This window comes from Salmo trutta, chromosome 37, assembly GCF_901001165.1.
Source record: "Salmo trutta chromosome 37, fSalTru1.1, whole genome shotgun sequence".
Taxonomy (NCBI): Eukaryota; Metazoa; Chordata; class Actinopteri; order Salmoniformes; family Salmonidae; genus Salmo; species Salmo trutta.
The window spans coordinates 29,772,343-29,789,690 of NC_042993.1; the positions used below are offsets into that span (position 1 = coordinate 29,772,343).

The 17,348-nt window shown below is 46.5% G+C and overlaps 1 protein-coding gene across 3 annotated transcripts in view; it reads left to right on the forward strand.

Annotated features, from left to right (window-relative positions):
• Positions 1-14,653, forward strand: part of LOC115177301 (teashirt homolog 1) — a 37,349-nt gene extending 22,696 nt beyond the window's left edge. For all 3 annotated transcript variants that reach the window (XM_029737949.1, XM_029737950.1, XM_029737948.1), the window contains one exon: positions 9,881-14,653. In XM_029737949.1, coding sequence (XP_029593809.1) covers positions 9,881-13,356 — 3,476 coding nt within the window. In that variant the 3' untranslated portion in view covers positions 13,357-14,653. The remainder of the gene's footprint in view (positions 1-9,880) is intronic.
• Positions 14,654-17,348: the final 2,695 nt, after the last annotated feature.

The window sequence follows — 17,348 nt, forward strand, 5'->3', positions numbered from 1 at the left end:
CTTTTCACAAAGTGGCAACTACATTGTGACAGTGTTGTTGTTAGTCTGACACATAGATGCGGTCCCTTTACCAAAACAGCGCACACACACACACACACACACACACACAAACAACCCTGCCCTCTCCACCCCTCCCTTTACCCAGAACTAATTACAAGCGGTTAGTGTTTGTCATCAGGTTGTTTGGGTGGGAGATTAAGAACACCTCTCTGTTAATTTGTAATCAGCTGTTTGTTAATTAGCTAACCTATTGTAAGTGGCCTTAAGGGCTGTTGTGTAATTAGCTAAGCTGCTGGAAGCGACGAGTGTGTGTTGACATTGACCTGAAGCGTCCACTCGACCGTCCCAGCCACTGTCGTGTCTGTCCCTCTGTCGTCCGCTGTCACGGTCACCCTGGACAAGGAGGTGGCCCTCAATCAATTATTATACCCTCAGCCCATTGTGTTTGTTCAGGGAACACACACACATAATGCATACACTACCATGTAACACACACACACACACACATCGGGCATGTACGGGCACACACACACACACCCCTAGTACCTGTACCCACTACCTCACCAGCCTACTACTTTCCAAGCATTCCTGGAGAAGTACCAAAAAAATACAAAACACACACACACACACCCACACATACACACAAATAGGCATTCTTTTGAACATTACATCTTCATATAAAACAACATCCCACCTAAATGAACAGCATCTGTGTTGGAGCGGATTTTAACTCCTCACTTCAAAGGCGCTTGTTTACTCTCCTGCCTCCCGACATTGTCTCTGGTAATTAAACGGACGTGTTGAAATTTATGGTTTAATTATACAGGGCTTGTTATGCAGAGGAGACGACGGGGGTGAGCTGATATGCCCAATAAATACATTCCATATTGTTTTATTGAACCTCGGACTGTTTGTGTGCGTGTGTTTGAATGTGTGTGTCTGTGTGTGTTTTGCATGTGTGTGTGTGTGTTTTTACATGCACGCCTATACGTGCGTGAACCTATTTTGTCCCTCTCCTAACAAGCTAGTAACATGCTCAGTGTGTGTGTGGGTGAGAATGAAAATAAAAAAAGTGAGATGAATTGCGATCGATCCCTGCCGGTCGACTCTATTGATCACACAGCACGTTCAGTCCAGCTGTACTCCAGCAAGTGCGTTCATTCAACACCCTCTGAAAACAGACGCTCGTTTTCACATCCCCCCTCTTAACAATCAGACAGGAGAACCAACAATCATATTGATAAATAAATATGTGGGGGTGTGGGTTAGTGTACAAGAATACGTGGTGCAGAAATGATGTCTCTGTGTGTGTGTGTGTGTGTTTGCGTGTGCGTGTGCATATGCGTGTGTGTGTGGTGCTTCTGTTTTATTTATAGAGCCAGGTCTATTAATGCGCACCCACACCCACACACACGCACACACACACACACACACACATCTTGTATCTACACACACATACTGTACATGCACACCTCACACCTCCCCTCCCTCTCATTCAACATGTCTAAACGTACACACAGAACAGTACTACCTGTCTGCCAGGCAGTACTTTTCCTCTCTATGTTCTCTAGATGTGTCATGTTAAGAGCTGTTACCATACAACACCGCAGTGTCCAGTGTGTGTTTCCCATCGTAATCTCACAAATAATAATGGGATTTTGTGTCGTAGTGAAGTCACTAAGCCGAGGGACTACTGTATGGACACAGAAGGGAATAGAGCAATCTGGAAGGAATTCTGTTGACATGACTTCATCGCCTCACTCTTCACCCTTGGCTAACACTTAAGCTGACAAAAATGTTCAAGGTTATGAGGCCACATTACAGCAACTGTAACTATGCCTTGCAAGTTGTGTATACATCAGCGTTCAACCCCCAACCTTGTGGGGACACACAATTGATACCCATTCAAAATCCTATTTTCATTAAACCCTAACCTTAACCTTAAACCTAACCTTTAACCCCTAACCCTAATTCGAACAACTGCTGTCCGCATCTCTCTGATTCAGAGGGGTTGGATTAAATGCAGAAGACATATTTCGGTTGAATGCTTTCAGTTGTACAACTGACTAGGTATGACATTTCCCTAACCCTAATTCTAACCCAACCCTAAATCCCTTAGAAATAGCCTTTTTCCTTGTGGGGACTGGCAAAATGTCCCCAGTTGGTCAAATGTTGGTTTGTTTACTGTTCTTCTGGTCCCCACAAGTATTGTTAAACATGTCTACACACACACACACACGCTCCGGCTCTGTCTACAGGAATAGTGTGTGCGGCCACCGCTCCACTCTGCTCCGGCTGGCAGTTTCCTCAAATGAGTGGAGATGAATCGGTACGGTGAGGTGGAATGGCGCAGCAGTTATTTAAGGCTCTGTAGGTGCTTGGCCATATGCTCTATTCTGATACTCGGGAGGGGCTGACGTCGGGGGTTGGACCAGTGTGGAGGACAAGAGAGAGAGAGAGCGAAAAGCAGGGGAGGGAAAGGAAAGGAGGAGGAGGAGGAGGAGGTGGAAAGAGGTGTGGGTGGCAGTAGAGGGGAATTATTTTAGAAGAACCTATATCACGCACATCTCCAGACTAGGTATTAGGACTTAGGAAGACGATGCAAGGGAAACAAATAACGATTTGCAGAAATTGATCATTATCGTACATCTTTTGATTTCTCTGTATTTTACAAATACTTTTTACATCTTAAGTTTTTAGGTAAGATGGTCCCTCCAGTGGTGCTAAACTCCAGACACTTACAGTAGATATCCGCTCTTTCTTACACATCTACATGTAGCCTACTCTATACGGTCCTGTATGCAACCCACTGTATCATGGATGGTGCCAGGCCCAGAGTGGAGGGTGCCAGGCCCAGAGTGGAGGGTGCCAGGCCCAGAGTGGAAGCTGCCAGGCCAAAATGCTGGCCCGCTGTTGTGCCTACAATCTTAGAAAAAAAGGTGTTATCTAGAACCTAAAACGGTTATTCGGCAGTCCCCATAGGAGAACCCTTTGAAGAACCTTTTTGGTTCCAGGAAGAACCCTTTTGGTTCCATGTAGAACCCTAGAACCCTATCACAGTCAAACGCTCCCTAAAACACTTCAGCGAGCAGGCCTTTCTAATCGACCTGGCCCGGGTATCCTGGGAGGATATTGACCTCATTCCATCAGTAGAAGATGCCTGGTTATTCTTTAAAAGTGAGTTCCTCACAATCTTAAATAAGCATGCTCCATTCAAAAAATGTAGCCCTTGGTTCACTCCAGACCTGACTGCCCTTGACCAGCACAAAAACATCCTGTGGCGTACGGCATTAGCATCGAATAGCCCCCGCGATATGCAACTTTTCAGGGAAGTTAGGAACCAATATACACAGGCAGTTAGGAAAGCAAAGGCTAGCTTTTTCAAACAGAAATGTTCATCCTGCAGCACAAACTCCAAAATGTTCTGGGACACTGTAAAGTCCATGGAGAATAAGAGCACCTCCTCCCAGCTGCCCACTGCACTGAGGCTAGGAAACACTGTCACCACCGATAAATCCACAATAATTGAGAATTTCAATAAGAATTTTTCGACGGCTGGCCATGCTTTCCACCTGGCCACCCCTACCCTGGTCAACAGCCCTGCACCACCCACAGCAACTTGCCCAAGCCTCCCCCACCATTTCTCCTTCACCCAAATCCAGATAGCTGATGCTCTGAAAGATCGCAAAATCTGGACTCCTACAAATCAGCAGGGCTAGACAATCTGGACCCTCTCTTTCTAAAATGAGCAGCCAAAATTGTTGCAACCCCTATTACTAGCCTGTTCAACCTCTCTTTTGTATCGTCTGAGATCCCCAAAGATTGGAAAGCTGCTGCGGTCATCCCCCTCTTCAAAGGGGGAGACACTCTAGACCCAAACTGCTACAGACCTATATCTATTCTACCCCGCCTTTCTAAGGTCTTCGAAAGCCAAGTTAACAAACAGATCACCAACCATTTCGAATCCCACCGTACCTTCTCCGCTATGCAATCTGGTTTCCGAGCTGGTCATGGGTGCACCTCAGCCACGCTCAAGGTCCTAAACGATATCATAACCGCCATTGATAAGAGACAGTTCTGTGTAGCTGTATTCATCGAGCTGGCCAAGGCTTTTGACTCTGTCAATCACCACATTCTTATCGGTAGACTCAACAACCTTGGTTTCTCAAATGACTGCCTCGCCTGGTTCACCAACTACTTCTCAGATAGATTTCAGTGTGTCAAATCGGAGGGCCTGTTGTCCGGACCTCTGTCAGTCTCTACGGGGGTGCCACAGGGTTCAATTCTCGGGCCGACTCTTTTCTCTGTATGCATCAACGATGTCACTCTTGCTGCTGGTGATTCTCTGATCCACCTCTACGCAGATGACACCATTCTGTGTACTTCTGGCCCTTCTTTGGACACTGTGTTAACTAACCTCCAGACAAGCTTCAATGCCATACAACTCTCCTTCCGTGGCCTCCAACTGCTGTTAAATGCAAGTAAAACTAAATGCATGCTTTTCAACCGATCGCTGCCCGCACCTGCCTGCCCGTCCAGAATCACTACTCTGGACGGTTCTGACTTAGAATATGTGGACAACTACAAATACCTAGGTGTCTGGTTAGACTGTAAACTCTCCTTCCAGACTCAGACTGGCTTTCTATTTCGCAACAAAGCATCCTTCACTCATGCTGCCAAACATGCCCTTGTAAAACTGACTATCCTACCGACCCTTGACTTCGGCGGTGTCGTTTACAAAATAGCCTCCAACATTCTACTCAGCAAATTGGATGCAGTCTATCACAGTGCCATCCGTTTTGTCACCAAAGCCCCATATACTACCCACCACTGTGACCTGTATGCTCTCGTTGGCTGGCCCTCGCTTCATATTCGTCGCCAAACCCACTGGCTCCAGGTCATCTATAAGTCTTTGCTAGGTAAAGCCCCGCCTTATCTCAGCTCACTGGTCACCATAGCAGCACCCACTCGTAGCATGCGCTCCAGAAGGTATATTTCACTGGTAACCCCCAAAGCCAATTCCTCCTTTGGCCGCCTTTCCTTCCAGTTCTCTGCTGCCAATGACTGGAACGAATTGCAAAAATCACTGAAGCTGGAGACTCATATCTCCCTCACTAACTTTAAGCACCAGCTGTCAGAGCAGCTCACAGATCACTACACCTGTACATAGCCCATCCAACTACCTCATCCCCATACTGTTATTCATGTTTTTGCTCCTTTGCACCCCAGTATCTCTACTTGCACATTCATCTTCTGCACATCTATCACTCCAGTGTTTAAATTGCTAAATTGTAGTTATTTCGCCACCATGGCCTATTTATTGCCTTACCTTCCTTATCTTACCTCATTTGCACAAACTGTACATAGACTTTAAAAAAATATATATATATTGTGTTATTGACTTTATGTTTGTTTATTCCATCTCTGTGTTGTTGTTTGTGTCACACTGCTTTGCTTTATCTTGGCCAGGTCGCAGTTGTAAATGAAAACTTGTTCTCAACTAGCCTACCTGGTTAAATAAAGGTGAAATAAAAAAAATAAAAAACATATTGGCTTCCATATGGAACCCTTTCCCCAGAAAATTCTACACGGAACCCAAAATAGTTCTACCTTGAACCAAAAAGGGTTCTCCTATGGGGACAGCCAAAGAACCCATTTGGAACCCTTTTTTCTAAGTGTGTACTGTCAGGGGATCGAGGGCAGGGCCTCGGTGGGCAGACCGACATGCAGGCAGACCACTGCTCTCACGTTAGCCGCTCCAGAGGAATCCACAACCCAGCATGCTCTCTGTCTGCTCTCCCTCTCTCTGACACGGCGGGCCGGCAGCAGACTTTACCATAATTGGGTTATCTACATGATGGGACAGAATAAATAATAATGTCATTTTATTTACAACCCCCTCCCCTCTTGTCCTGGTCCGAGGAGCTATCACCCCCCCCACCCGTCCTCCTCATCCCCTTCACATACACTCATACTACCCCCCCCCCTCCTCTTCTCTATCTCATCCCTCTCTCTCTCTGGCTGGCGCGAGTCGTCTCGCCGGGCTGCCACGGAGCGTAGGTCAAGCGATGGCTTTTTGATCAGCTCCTGTCCAAAGCCATCAGGGCTGAGAGGACTGTAATGGAGGAGCGGGGTGACAAACAGAATGTAGGGGAAGGAATAAGACTGCCAGTTTCCCATTAGAGCGTGGGATAAATGGCCCCTGGCCCCCACCTCCCTCCCAGCTCCCCATACCCCCACTAGCCCACTCCAACACCAGCCTAAATTGCGTGAGTGAAGGGGGCCGGGATTGGACATTAGTGGCGCAAATGACTGCGGTGATTGCACCCCTCTTCCCAAAATCACATCAGATAAATAGAGAGATGTGTGTAAGGAAATAGGAGGGGTGTTGGGGACGGGAAATGGGATCGGATGGCGGAGTAACTGACTGGGTCTCATTCCCCGTTCTCTCCCTCCCTCTCTCTCCCTCTCTCGTTTCATCGCCTTTCTGCTTTTCTTATCTGTTTTGTTTGGGTTTGACTGCGGCCAAATGGCGAGGCACCGCCAGCCTGACAGAGAGATTTATTGATTTAACAACTAGCAGAATTCGGAAAGACAACAAAAACACAAAATGGAAAGGCCAGACCGAGATGCCAAAGTTTGAGAAGAAGTGATATGACGCCGAGCTACTCTCTGCTAAAACGCTGATGTGCATGTGATTACATTTAATTTGTTATCATTCCCCAAATTAAATGAAACAGACTAGTGTGTGTGTGTGTGTGTCACCTCCAGCCCTAGCATTATGTTGAGACAGTACAGAGTGAAAAGGAACACAGTCATCCTAGACTCATTAATCATAACACCGTCTAAACCCGTGTCTCTCTGTCTCTGTCGCTCTGTCTGTCTGTCCGTCTACTCTCCGACAAGACTACACACATCTGGAAACCCCCTAACGTGAGACGAAACTAGAGTTTACTTTGTTTGGTAACAGTTAAGGCTTCCCTGTTACATGTCCACAGACGTGCAGTAGGCATGTTACTGATAGTGGAGTTTGTTGCGCATAATATAGATGGACTGTCCACTAACTACTTTTTTCAAAACAATGTAGATCCTCCGTGTTGTTGATGATGTTTATTATGTGTACGTGTGTGGTGCCCAGAAATGGCGTGACGTTTAGTGTGTGTGTTGGGGTGACATGGCGTGGCTTGATCCCGGCCGTTTGTGACAGCACAGGCCTCGGACACATCCTGGCCACGCCACCACCTGTCCCCTTGACGGCGAGGCGTCCCGGAGCAGAAGTGACAGGCGCCTTTACGCCCGTGCAGATGGCCCCGCTCACAGCCATCACCCACTCGGCAAGCTAAACCACCGGGGACGGCACGCCAAACCCCTCCCCTCACTCCCGTCTCCCCTCATATGTGCGTCTAGGTCTAGGACACATTGAGGAGGCGGGATTCGGTCACCAGTCGGATTTTGAGTCGTTGTGTTCGATCGGGTTTCATGAATGGCTGAACTGATAAAGCTGTCCTATTTCTGTTTAAGTTTTTTTTTGGAGGGGGGTGTTGTCATCTGCTTGCGATTTAATCACAGCATCAAAATCTATAGATTTTATGTTTCGCAATTCTCTACCTAGGCCTAATTTTTTGATGGGTTTCATCATGAGATCCCATATTCATGGTTTCTGAAGCCTTCCACTTTCCAACCTGTGATTTTACAGATGTTTTAGGTCGTTCTTTTGTCTGCAGGCTCTCTATGTTGTTTCCATGACAACATGAGGGGATAAGCATTGATTGACAGCTATCGTCAAAGGGTTTCCTTCACGTCCTGTCGTTCACCATTTCCTGCCCCTCCCCTCCCTGTCTGTATTTTGTCATTCACTCACAGATATTTTTCTTCCCTTCCATTCACCCTTTCATTCCGTAGATTTGTGGGGCTGCCAAAATGCAGTTTTTGGCACCGATGATGTGGACAGTTATTCACATGGGTAATTCACATGAGTTCACTGGAACTGATCAGAGGCTAGTGACGACTGAATAGCCATTTTACTGCATGATTTCATAGTCCTCTTTCTTTTCAAGCACAGGATGGCTGTTGGTGAGGGGAAGGCTGGCATAATAACGGGGACATGTCTTACAGTTAGAGTTTGTATAGTATACAGCTAACGCTAATCTGCTGTGTTAGGGATTTTCAGAGTTTTAGGAACTGTCTCAGCATCTGTCTGTCAGTGGGATTGAAACACAGCCAGGTTCTCCTGTGCTGTGCTCGTTTCCCTCCAGATCCTGTCAGGAATCAAGAGAATGAGGAGAATACAGTATGTGGCTCATTTTGGAGAGAAGGGCCTATCAGTCATAGACAGAAAATACAAACCTATAGACAACGTTAGGGCCTTTATGTCAAAAGCTACCGTGTTAAAGCGTACATGTATGAGAACATGCGAATGGCATACACCAATGCAGGCACACACACACACACGCAAACACACGCACGTGCACACACACACACACACACACGCACACACACACACTTCCGTATGCAGTTGCTCGCCTTTTTTCCCTCCCGTCTCCTCTCAGGCAGCAGTAAATGGTGCCAGTGTACATATAGCAGGTATTATGTCCACTTAGATTATGATATGACAGGTTAGCATGCTGTTTGAAGCTGACAGCACATCTGTTTCATCAGGAGAGACTGATGCTGGCATCTGGGACACACATCTCACCATGGAGGAAGGAGATAAAGGGAGAACTGAGGGGGCCGTCTTTCCTGTCTCCCTCCCTTGCTCCGTCTCTAGCTCCCTCTCTCCACCTCTTTTTATTCTGTCCCCCCCCGACGTTCTACTTGCTCGCAGACACCCTCACAATATTTTCCCATATTCTTGCCCTTACTCTCTCTCCCTTGCTCTCTCTCTCTCTCTCTCTCTCTCTCTCTCTCTCTCTCTCCCTTCTTCTCTCTCTCTCTCTCTCTCTCTCTCTCTCTCTCTCTCTCGTACCTGTTACGTTATGTTGTCTACCCTGTGCATTCTTTAGTTTCATCCCCTGTGTTTTTGACGATAAGTTGTTTACATGCTGTATGTGTCAAGGCAAACAATACAGAACGCCATGTATAGTATGACCCATACCCACGTCCGCCTCTCAATAACGCTGTCAAACATAACAGAGACAGTCAAGGGGTGTCACTCCCCTATTTGACATTGTAGAGGTGACTTGACAGTACTGTCTGGTATTTAATAGAGTTGTATTTGTTAACTCAGTGAGAGTGGCCTTTGGCACATGAGTGTGGGTGAAGGAGATTCTGCAACATCCCAGAATGAGTGTTTTGTTTCCCTCCCTCCTGATTGGTTGCGTAAGCTCACCATGTGAATGACTAAATAAAGTGAAATGCATGTGTGTATGTGTGTGTGTGTGTGTGTGTGTGTGTGCGTGTGTGTGTGTGTGTGTGCGTGTGCGTGTGCGTGTGTGTGTGTGTGTGCGTGTGCGTGTGTGTGTGTGAATGATTGGGTGTAGAGATAAGGCATGAGGGAGAAGGAAAGGAGGAGAGTCAAGCAGCTGGCTAACAAGGCCACGCAGTTAGCGATATCCTAGGGAACAGGAGGCATGGGCAATGAAATAGGGAGTAAAGAAAGAAAATGTCAACACTTTAGTGTCTTTTTTCTCTATGAAACTAGATTTCTTCACCACTGACACTCAGACACACACACACACACACACACACACACACACACACACACACACACACACACACACACACACACACACACACACACACACACAGATAAAAGCCCATATTTCCTGCCACAGATTATTCATCACTAGGTTTTGTCAGTGGTTGTGTTAGTGCATTGTAAATCTTTTATTTCACTTTGTTGACCTCCTTTTCCCCTTTTCTCTACCGCTCTCTCTTCCAGCTTACTCACCAGAGGATGAGTTTAAGGCAGGAGCAGTTGATGAGGAACACCTGCAGGATGACGGGCTGTCACTGAACGGGGAGGACACTGCGTACCTTTGCAACGAGGAAGAGGATGGAGGCCAGCCGCCCAGCTACCGGGCCTCTCCACTCAGCAACGGCACCAACCCAGACGCTGGTTACGGCTCCCCGCTCAGCGATGCCAGCGACCGGCTCACAGACTTCAAGAGCACCTCCTCCAGGGATGGCCATGAGAGGGAGGAAGCCCCCCTCCCCTCTGGACTGAACAATGGCCTCTCCCTGAGGGACAGCCTGGCTCAGATGAAAGCTGTCTATGCAAACCTGATCTCAGATGCCTCCTGGTCCAGCATTGCCATGGACATCATGAAAGCCACGCCGGCTACTGCTGGCGCCATCCCCATCCCCATCCCCACCGCCACCAGCCCCACCACTACCACCACACACAACAACAACAATAGTGAGAACAGCAATGCTAGCAGCCACCACCACAATGGGAGAAGAAGTACCGCCACCGCCAACCACCACACAAGCAGTGGCAGCTCTAACGGCACCGCGGCTAACTCCATCAGTAGCAACAGTGGCACCAGCAGTGGCGGTGGTGGTGCTTGTAACGGTGGGGCTGTGGCCTATGACTGGCACCAGGCAGCCTTGGCTAAGACCCTCCAGCATACCCCTTACCAACTGCTGCCTGAGCCCAGCCTGTTCAGCACGGTGCAGCTCTACCGCCAGAACAACAAGCTCTACGGCTCAGTCTTCACCGGCGCCAGCAAGTTCCGGTGCAAAGACTGCAGCGGCGCCTACGACACGCTGGTGGGGCTCACGGTCCACATGAACGAGTCGGGCCACTACCGTGACGACAACAAGGACAAGGAGGAAGAGCGGGGCAAGCGCTGGTCCAAGCCCCGCAAGCGCTCCCTGATGGAGATGGAGGGCAAAGAGGACGCTCAGAAGGTGCTCAAGTGCATGTACTGCGGCCACTCCTTCGAGTCTCTGCAGGACCTGAGCGTCCACATGATCAAGACCAAGCATTACCAGAAAGTGCCTCTCAAAGAACCGGTGCCAGCCCTGGCCACTAAACTGATGCCCTCTGCCAAAAAAAGAGGCTTCCAGGACGCCCTGGTATCCCCATGCTCCCCAGACTCTGTACATGGTAGCGGTGGCCACATGCCCCAAGGGGACATTGGGAAAGACCCCAAGTCCACGACAAACCCCTATGTCACACCCAACAACCGCTACGGCTATCAGAACGGTGCCAGCTACACTTGGCAGTTCGAGGCTCGCAAGGCCCAGATCCTGAAGTGCATGGAGTGCGGGAGCTCCCATGATACACTGCAGCAGCTGACTGCCCACATGATGGTCACGGGCCACTTCCTCAAGGTCACCAACTCTGCCTCAAAAAAGGGCAAGCAGCTAGTGTTTGACCCAGTGGTGGAGGAGAAGATCCAATCCATCCCTCTGCCACCCACCACCAACAGGCTTCCCGTCCCCAGTGTCAAATCTCAGCCTGTCTCCCCTGCACTCTCCTGCGGCTCTGACGAAAAGAGAGAACCGGGAGACGAGAGGATGGAGGCGAGCGAACCCAGGGAGAAAAAGATCAAAGAGGAGAAGGAAGAGCCAGGTGAGAAGACTGAGGTGAACGCTGGGTCGTATAAGTATCTGACAGAGGAGGACCTGGAGGAGGCTCCTAAAGGAGGTTTGGACATCCTCAAGTCCCTGGAGAACACTGTGTCCAGTGCCATCAGCAAGGCCCAGACGGGCACGCCTCAGTGGGGTGGTGGCTACCCCAGCATCCACGCTGCTTACCAGCTCCAGGGCCACATGAAGCATGCAGCACTGCACTCCTCGGTCCAGAGTGTGCAGATCCAGCCGGTGTTCAACAGCGGGCTCCGCGGGCTGGTGACCCAGGACTCCGGCTCAGTGATCCACTCCCCTAGGAGCCCTGCATCTCCGCCCTCTCTCAGGAGCAATGTTACTGCCATGGAAGAGCTGGTGGAGAAAGTCACAAGGAAAGCTGTTGCTGCTGCTGTGAAGAAAGAGGAGAAGATGGTCAGCTTGGACCGCCACAGGCATCCATCCTCCCTCAAGTCGCCGTCTCCTGTACTGAAAGAGCAGAGGGACCATCACTCAACACCTAATGACCTCACCGTCGGGAAGGCCCTCGTGAGGAACAGCAGCCCTGGAAATGTAGAATCAGAGCTGGTCTGCAAAAAGGAGCCTAAAGAGAGCCTGGTAGACAACCACCACAGCCATTCAAAGAACGGCCCAGAGACTCGCCAGTCTCCCATCACCAACGGCACCAACAGCTTGGGCATCATCACCGATCACTCACCAGAGAGGCCTTTCATCAACCCCCTCAGCGCACTTCAGTCAATCATGAACAACCACCTAGGCAAGGCCTCCAAGTCCGTCAGCCCCGCGGGCGACCCGCTGGCCATGCTCTACAAAATCAGCAACAGCATGATGGAGAAACCGGCCTTCAACCAGACTCAAGCCAAGCAACCCGAGCCCATCAACTGCTACTATCAGTACGAGAGCAACGACCAGCCTATGGACCTGAGGAAGTCCAAAAACAGCAACAACAACAACAGCAACAACAACAACAGCAACAGCAGCACTGTCATCAACAGCAACAGCAGCATAAATGGTAACAAGCCCATAATGTCAAGCCTGTCTCTGTCTGACATTTCTTCTCCTCTGAGAGAGAATGCTTTGATGGACATCTCAGACATGGTGAAGAACCTTACAGGCAGGCTGACACCCAAGTCCTCCACCCCGTCATCCATCTCAGAGAAGTCAGACGCAGACGGCAGTGCGTTCGAGGATGCTCTGGATGACCTCTCCCCGGTCCAGAAGAGGAAAGGGCGGCAGTCCAACTGGAACCCCCAGCACCTCCTCATCCTCCAGGCTCAGTTCTGCTCTAGCCTGCGGGAGAACCCGGAGGGCCGCTACGCCATGACGGACCTCGGCCCCCAAGAGCGGGTCCACATCTGCAAGTTCACAGGCCTCTCCATGACCACCATCTCTCACTGGCTGGCCAACGTCAAGTACCAGCTCCGGCGGACTGGCGGGACCAAGTTCCTGAAGAACATGGACTCCTGCCAGCCTGTGTTCCTCTGCGGTGACTGTGCCTCGCAGTTCAGGACTGCGCCCGCCTACATCGGCCACCTGGAGTCTCACCTGGGCTTCAGCTTGAAGGACCTGTCCAAGCTGTCCAATGAGCACCTACGGGAGCAGCAGGCTGCCTCCAAGGTGATCACAGACAAAATGACTTTTGGCAGCACCCTGGCATCTCTGACCGCACCAGACGATGACACTGGCTCAGTTTACCAGTGCAGGCTTTGCAATCGGACATTCGTCAGCAAGCACGCGGTCAAACTGCACCTCAGCAAGACCCATGGCAAGTCACCAGAAGATCACCTGGTGTTCGTCACTGCTCTTGAGAAACTGGAGAAGTAGTAGAGGGGTCTGGAGCTGAGGGAAGAGACAGATAAAACAGACAGAAAGACGGCTGTGTAACTGACCAGAATTTCATTGCACTAAAATAACATTGTTCACAGTTACTGCACTGGGCCGAACTGAGCTGCCAGAATCAGTCTTATTTTTTTGTTGTGATACTGCCTGACTGGACCATGTCTTATTAGATTTTTTTTGCCAAGCTTTTTTAACACTTATTTTGTAATGTATTTATATGCTATTTGTCTGATCTGTGCATGTATTTTAGTGAACCAACGTTAAACACACGTTTTTTTGTATCTTTTCATGACAAAAAAAACAACTACTGTTTCAATGGTGACTAAAGTGGTGAAAATGAATTAAGGGGAAAAGAAAACTGTACAATACTTGATATGAAGAAGGTGAACATTCATTGTACACACCAAAAGAATGGAAGAACCCCTTGAAAGACTGAAGTAGCACCTTATAGACGTTTAAGATTTTATTTGTAAAGAGAACATGTTTTAAGATATTCTGCATTTGTCAAAATCTGTTTTAAGTTGAAAGATAAATTATTTTCTTCTCTCAGTTCTTGTCACACTGCAACATCTTTGATAATGAATGGCCTGCTCAGAAATCTGTCAGTGTATTACAAAAATAAACAGATAATGTAAACATTCAGAGTAATTGAAATGCTGCTTCCGGTTACATATCAGTCAGTGAAAATGAATGGCCGTACAGTATGCAAGTTTGCAACAACAAAAAAATCATTTTTATGTGAAGTATCACTTACAGTAACTTTCCAATTGTATGGTTTGTTACCAACTCCTCTTTTAAAATTTTGCCGCTTTTAATTCAACCATAAAAAGAACAGTCCTTTACATGTAAATGACTCGCAGTGAAATGTCATACTCCATAAGACATATCTTGCCATTTGCAACAGCTCAACATTCTTTGTTCTTAAAGGTGTGTGCATTCTTTAACTTTTATATCATCATTTTATATTTAAAAAATAATAAATAATGTTTAAAAAAATGGTGTATATAGATATATACTGTAGATCCACAAAAATGTCATTTTTTAAGAAATAAGAATTTAGCTTCTTTGGCTTGGTTTACAGAAATGATTTGAATTATACTTGCATCCAATTTGATGCATGATATGGTGTGAAAAAGAATTAAGCGATGCACAATGACTATACATTTCAATGTTTTATCAATGATATTGTAAAAAAAAAATATTTCTAGCACCGATTAGTTTGTTTCATTTTGTTTTTTCTCAATTGTAAAATAAATCTCAAAGCAGTTCTTGTTAACAGTCATGCATTTGTGATTGTGTGTTCATTTTGCATGGAAGTATATACAGTTGAAGTCGGAAGTTTACGTACACTTAGGTTGGCGGCATTAAAACTAATTTTTCAACCACTCCACAAATTTCTTTTTAACGTACTATAGTTTTGGCAAATCGGTTAGGACATCTACTTTGTGCATGACACAAGTAATTTTTCCAACAATTGTTTACAGACAGATTATTTCACTTATAATTCACTGAATCACAATTCCAGTGGGTCAGAAGTTTACATACACTAAGTTGACTGTGCCTTTAAACAGCTTGGAAAATTCCAGAAAATGATGTCATGGCTTTAGAAGCTTCTGATAGGCTAATTGACATCATTTAAGTCAATTGGAGGTGTACCTGTGGATGTATTTCAAGGCTTACCTTCAAACTCAGTGCCTCTTTGCTTGACATCATGGGAAAATCAAAAGAAATCAGCCAAGACCTCAGAAAAAAAAATTGTAGACTTCCACAAGTCTGATTCATCCTTGGGAGCAATTTCCAAACGCCTGAAGGTACCACGTGCATCTGTACAAACAATAGTACGCAAGTACAAACACCATGGGACCACACAGCTGTCATACCGCTCAGGAAGGAGACGCGTTCTGTCTCCTAGAGATGAATGTACTTTGGTGTGAAAAGTGCAAATCAATCCCAGAACAACAGCAAAGGACCTTGTGAAGATGCTGGAGGAAACAGGTACAAAAGTATCTATATCCACAGTAACACGAGTCCTATATCAACATAACCTGAAAAGCCGCTCAGCATGGAAGAAGCCACTGCTTCAAAACCGCCATAAAAAAGCCAGACTACGGTTTGGAACTGCACATGGGGACAAAGATTGTACTTTTTGAAGAAATGTCCTCTGGTCTGATGAAACAAAAATAGAAATGTTTGGCCATAATGACCATGGTTATGTTTGGGGGAAAAAGGGGAAGGCTTGCAAGCCGAAGAACACCATCCCAACTGTGAAGCACGGGGGTGGCAGCATCATGTTGTGGGTGTGCTTTGCTGCAGGAGGGACTGGTGCACTTCACAAAATAGATGGCATCATGAGGGAGGAAAATTATGTGGATATTTTGAAGCAACGTCTCAAGACGTCAGTCAGGAAGTTAAAGCTTGGTTTCAAATGGGTCTTCCAAATGGACAATGACCCCAAGCATACTTCCAAAGTTGTGGCAAAATGGCTTAAGGACAACAAAGTCAAGGTATTGGAGTGGCCATCACAAAGCCCTGACCTCAATCCCATGGAAAATTTGTTGGAAAAATTTGAAAAAGTGTGTGCGAGCAAAGAGGCCTACAAACCAGAGTCAGTTACACCAGGTCTGTCAGGAGGAATTGGCCAAAATTCACCCAACTTATTGTGGAAGCTTATTGTGGGAAGCTTGTGGTAGGCTAAGTTAAACAATTTAAAAGCAATGCTACCAAATACTAATTGAGTGTATGTAAACTTCTGACCCACTGGGAATGTGATGAAAGAAATAAAAGTTGAAATAAATCATTCTCTCTACTATTATTCTGACATTTCACATTCTTAAAATAAAGTGGTGATCCTAACTGACCTAAGACAGGGAATTTTTACAAGGATTAAATGTCAGGAATTGTGAAATTGTGTTTAAATGCATTTTCCTAAGGTGTATGTAAACTTCCGACTTCAACTGTAGACACAGTGAAAAGACTGGGGCTAACTTCCATAATTCTCTGGTTACTATTTTATGGTTAAGAAAATAAATAACACTCTTATAGTTGCTCAGATTAAATACTGTAACGAAATACTCACCTTGCACAACATTCTGTTTTTTCAAGGTTATGTAAGGTGCAACATTATATGATATCAAATGACATCAAATGATATATTACGTTTACAGTACACACAAAAGAACATTAGCTTTCCTTTATCATTGATAAAAATAATGTCTATAAAAAGTCTATAAAAAAACCTAGTGTCATACCACAGACTAATGACTGAGAATCATCATATAATGATGATGATGAGGGTGATGATAAGCTGTAAGGGTGTTTATTGTGCTGTGAGCCCCATGCTAGGCTTGTGACTGGCCTTTGGAGTTTTCTGCACTGAAAGAATCAGTGTTGTCTTCATGATGGGAATGAATGTGCTTGTGCCTGTCTTCCTGGAAACGAGTCAGATGGGTGTCTGTTCCATTTGATCCAGACTGCTGACTGTCGACACTGAGCAACTCAATAAATAACACAATTAAGATGTCACGCAAAGAGTATTTTGGACTGAGACAATACTTTTATATGAGTTTCTCTTAATAATGTCACACAGCCAACTCTTACAAAAGTTAATGCAATAGATCAGGAACAGAAAGATGAATCATAGTATTAACCCACTGGGCGCACACTGGTTGAATCAACATGGTTTCCGTATAATTTCAATGAAATGTGCCCAGTGGGAAGTGACCTTTGTTTGACCTTTGCTGTAGTTTAACAGTCTCACATAAGATACAGTGGGCTCCAAAATTACTGGCACCCCTGACTGGCAATGCACAAACAATGCTTAAACAAATATAAACAATATAATTCTAGAGATAAACTCAAAATACCAACATGTGAGAAATACTGTACTTTATTCATGTTTCAATGGAACCAACCAAAATAATTTATTGATTTAATTAAAAATCAATGTCCTCCAAATCAAGGTTTCACATTTAATGGCA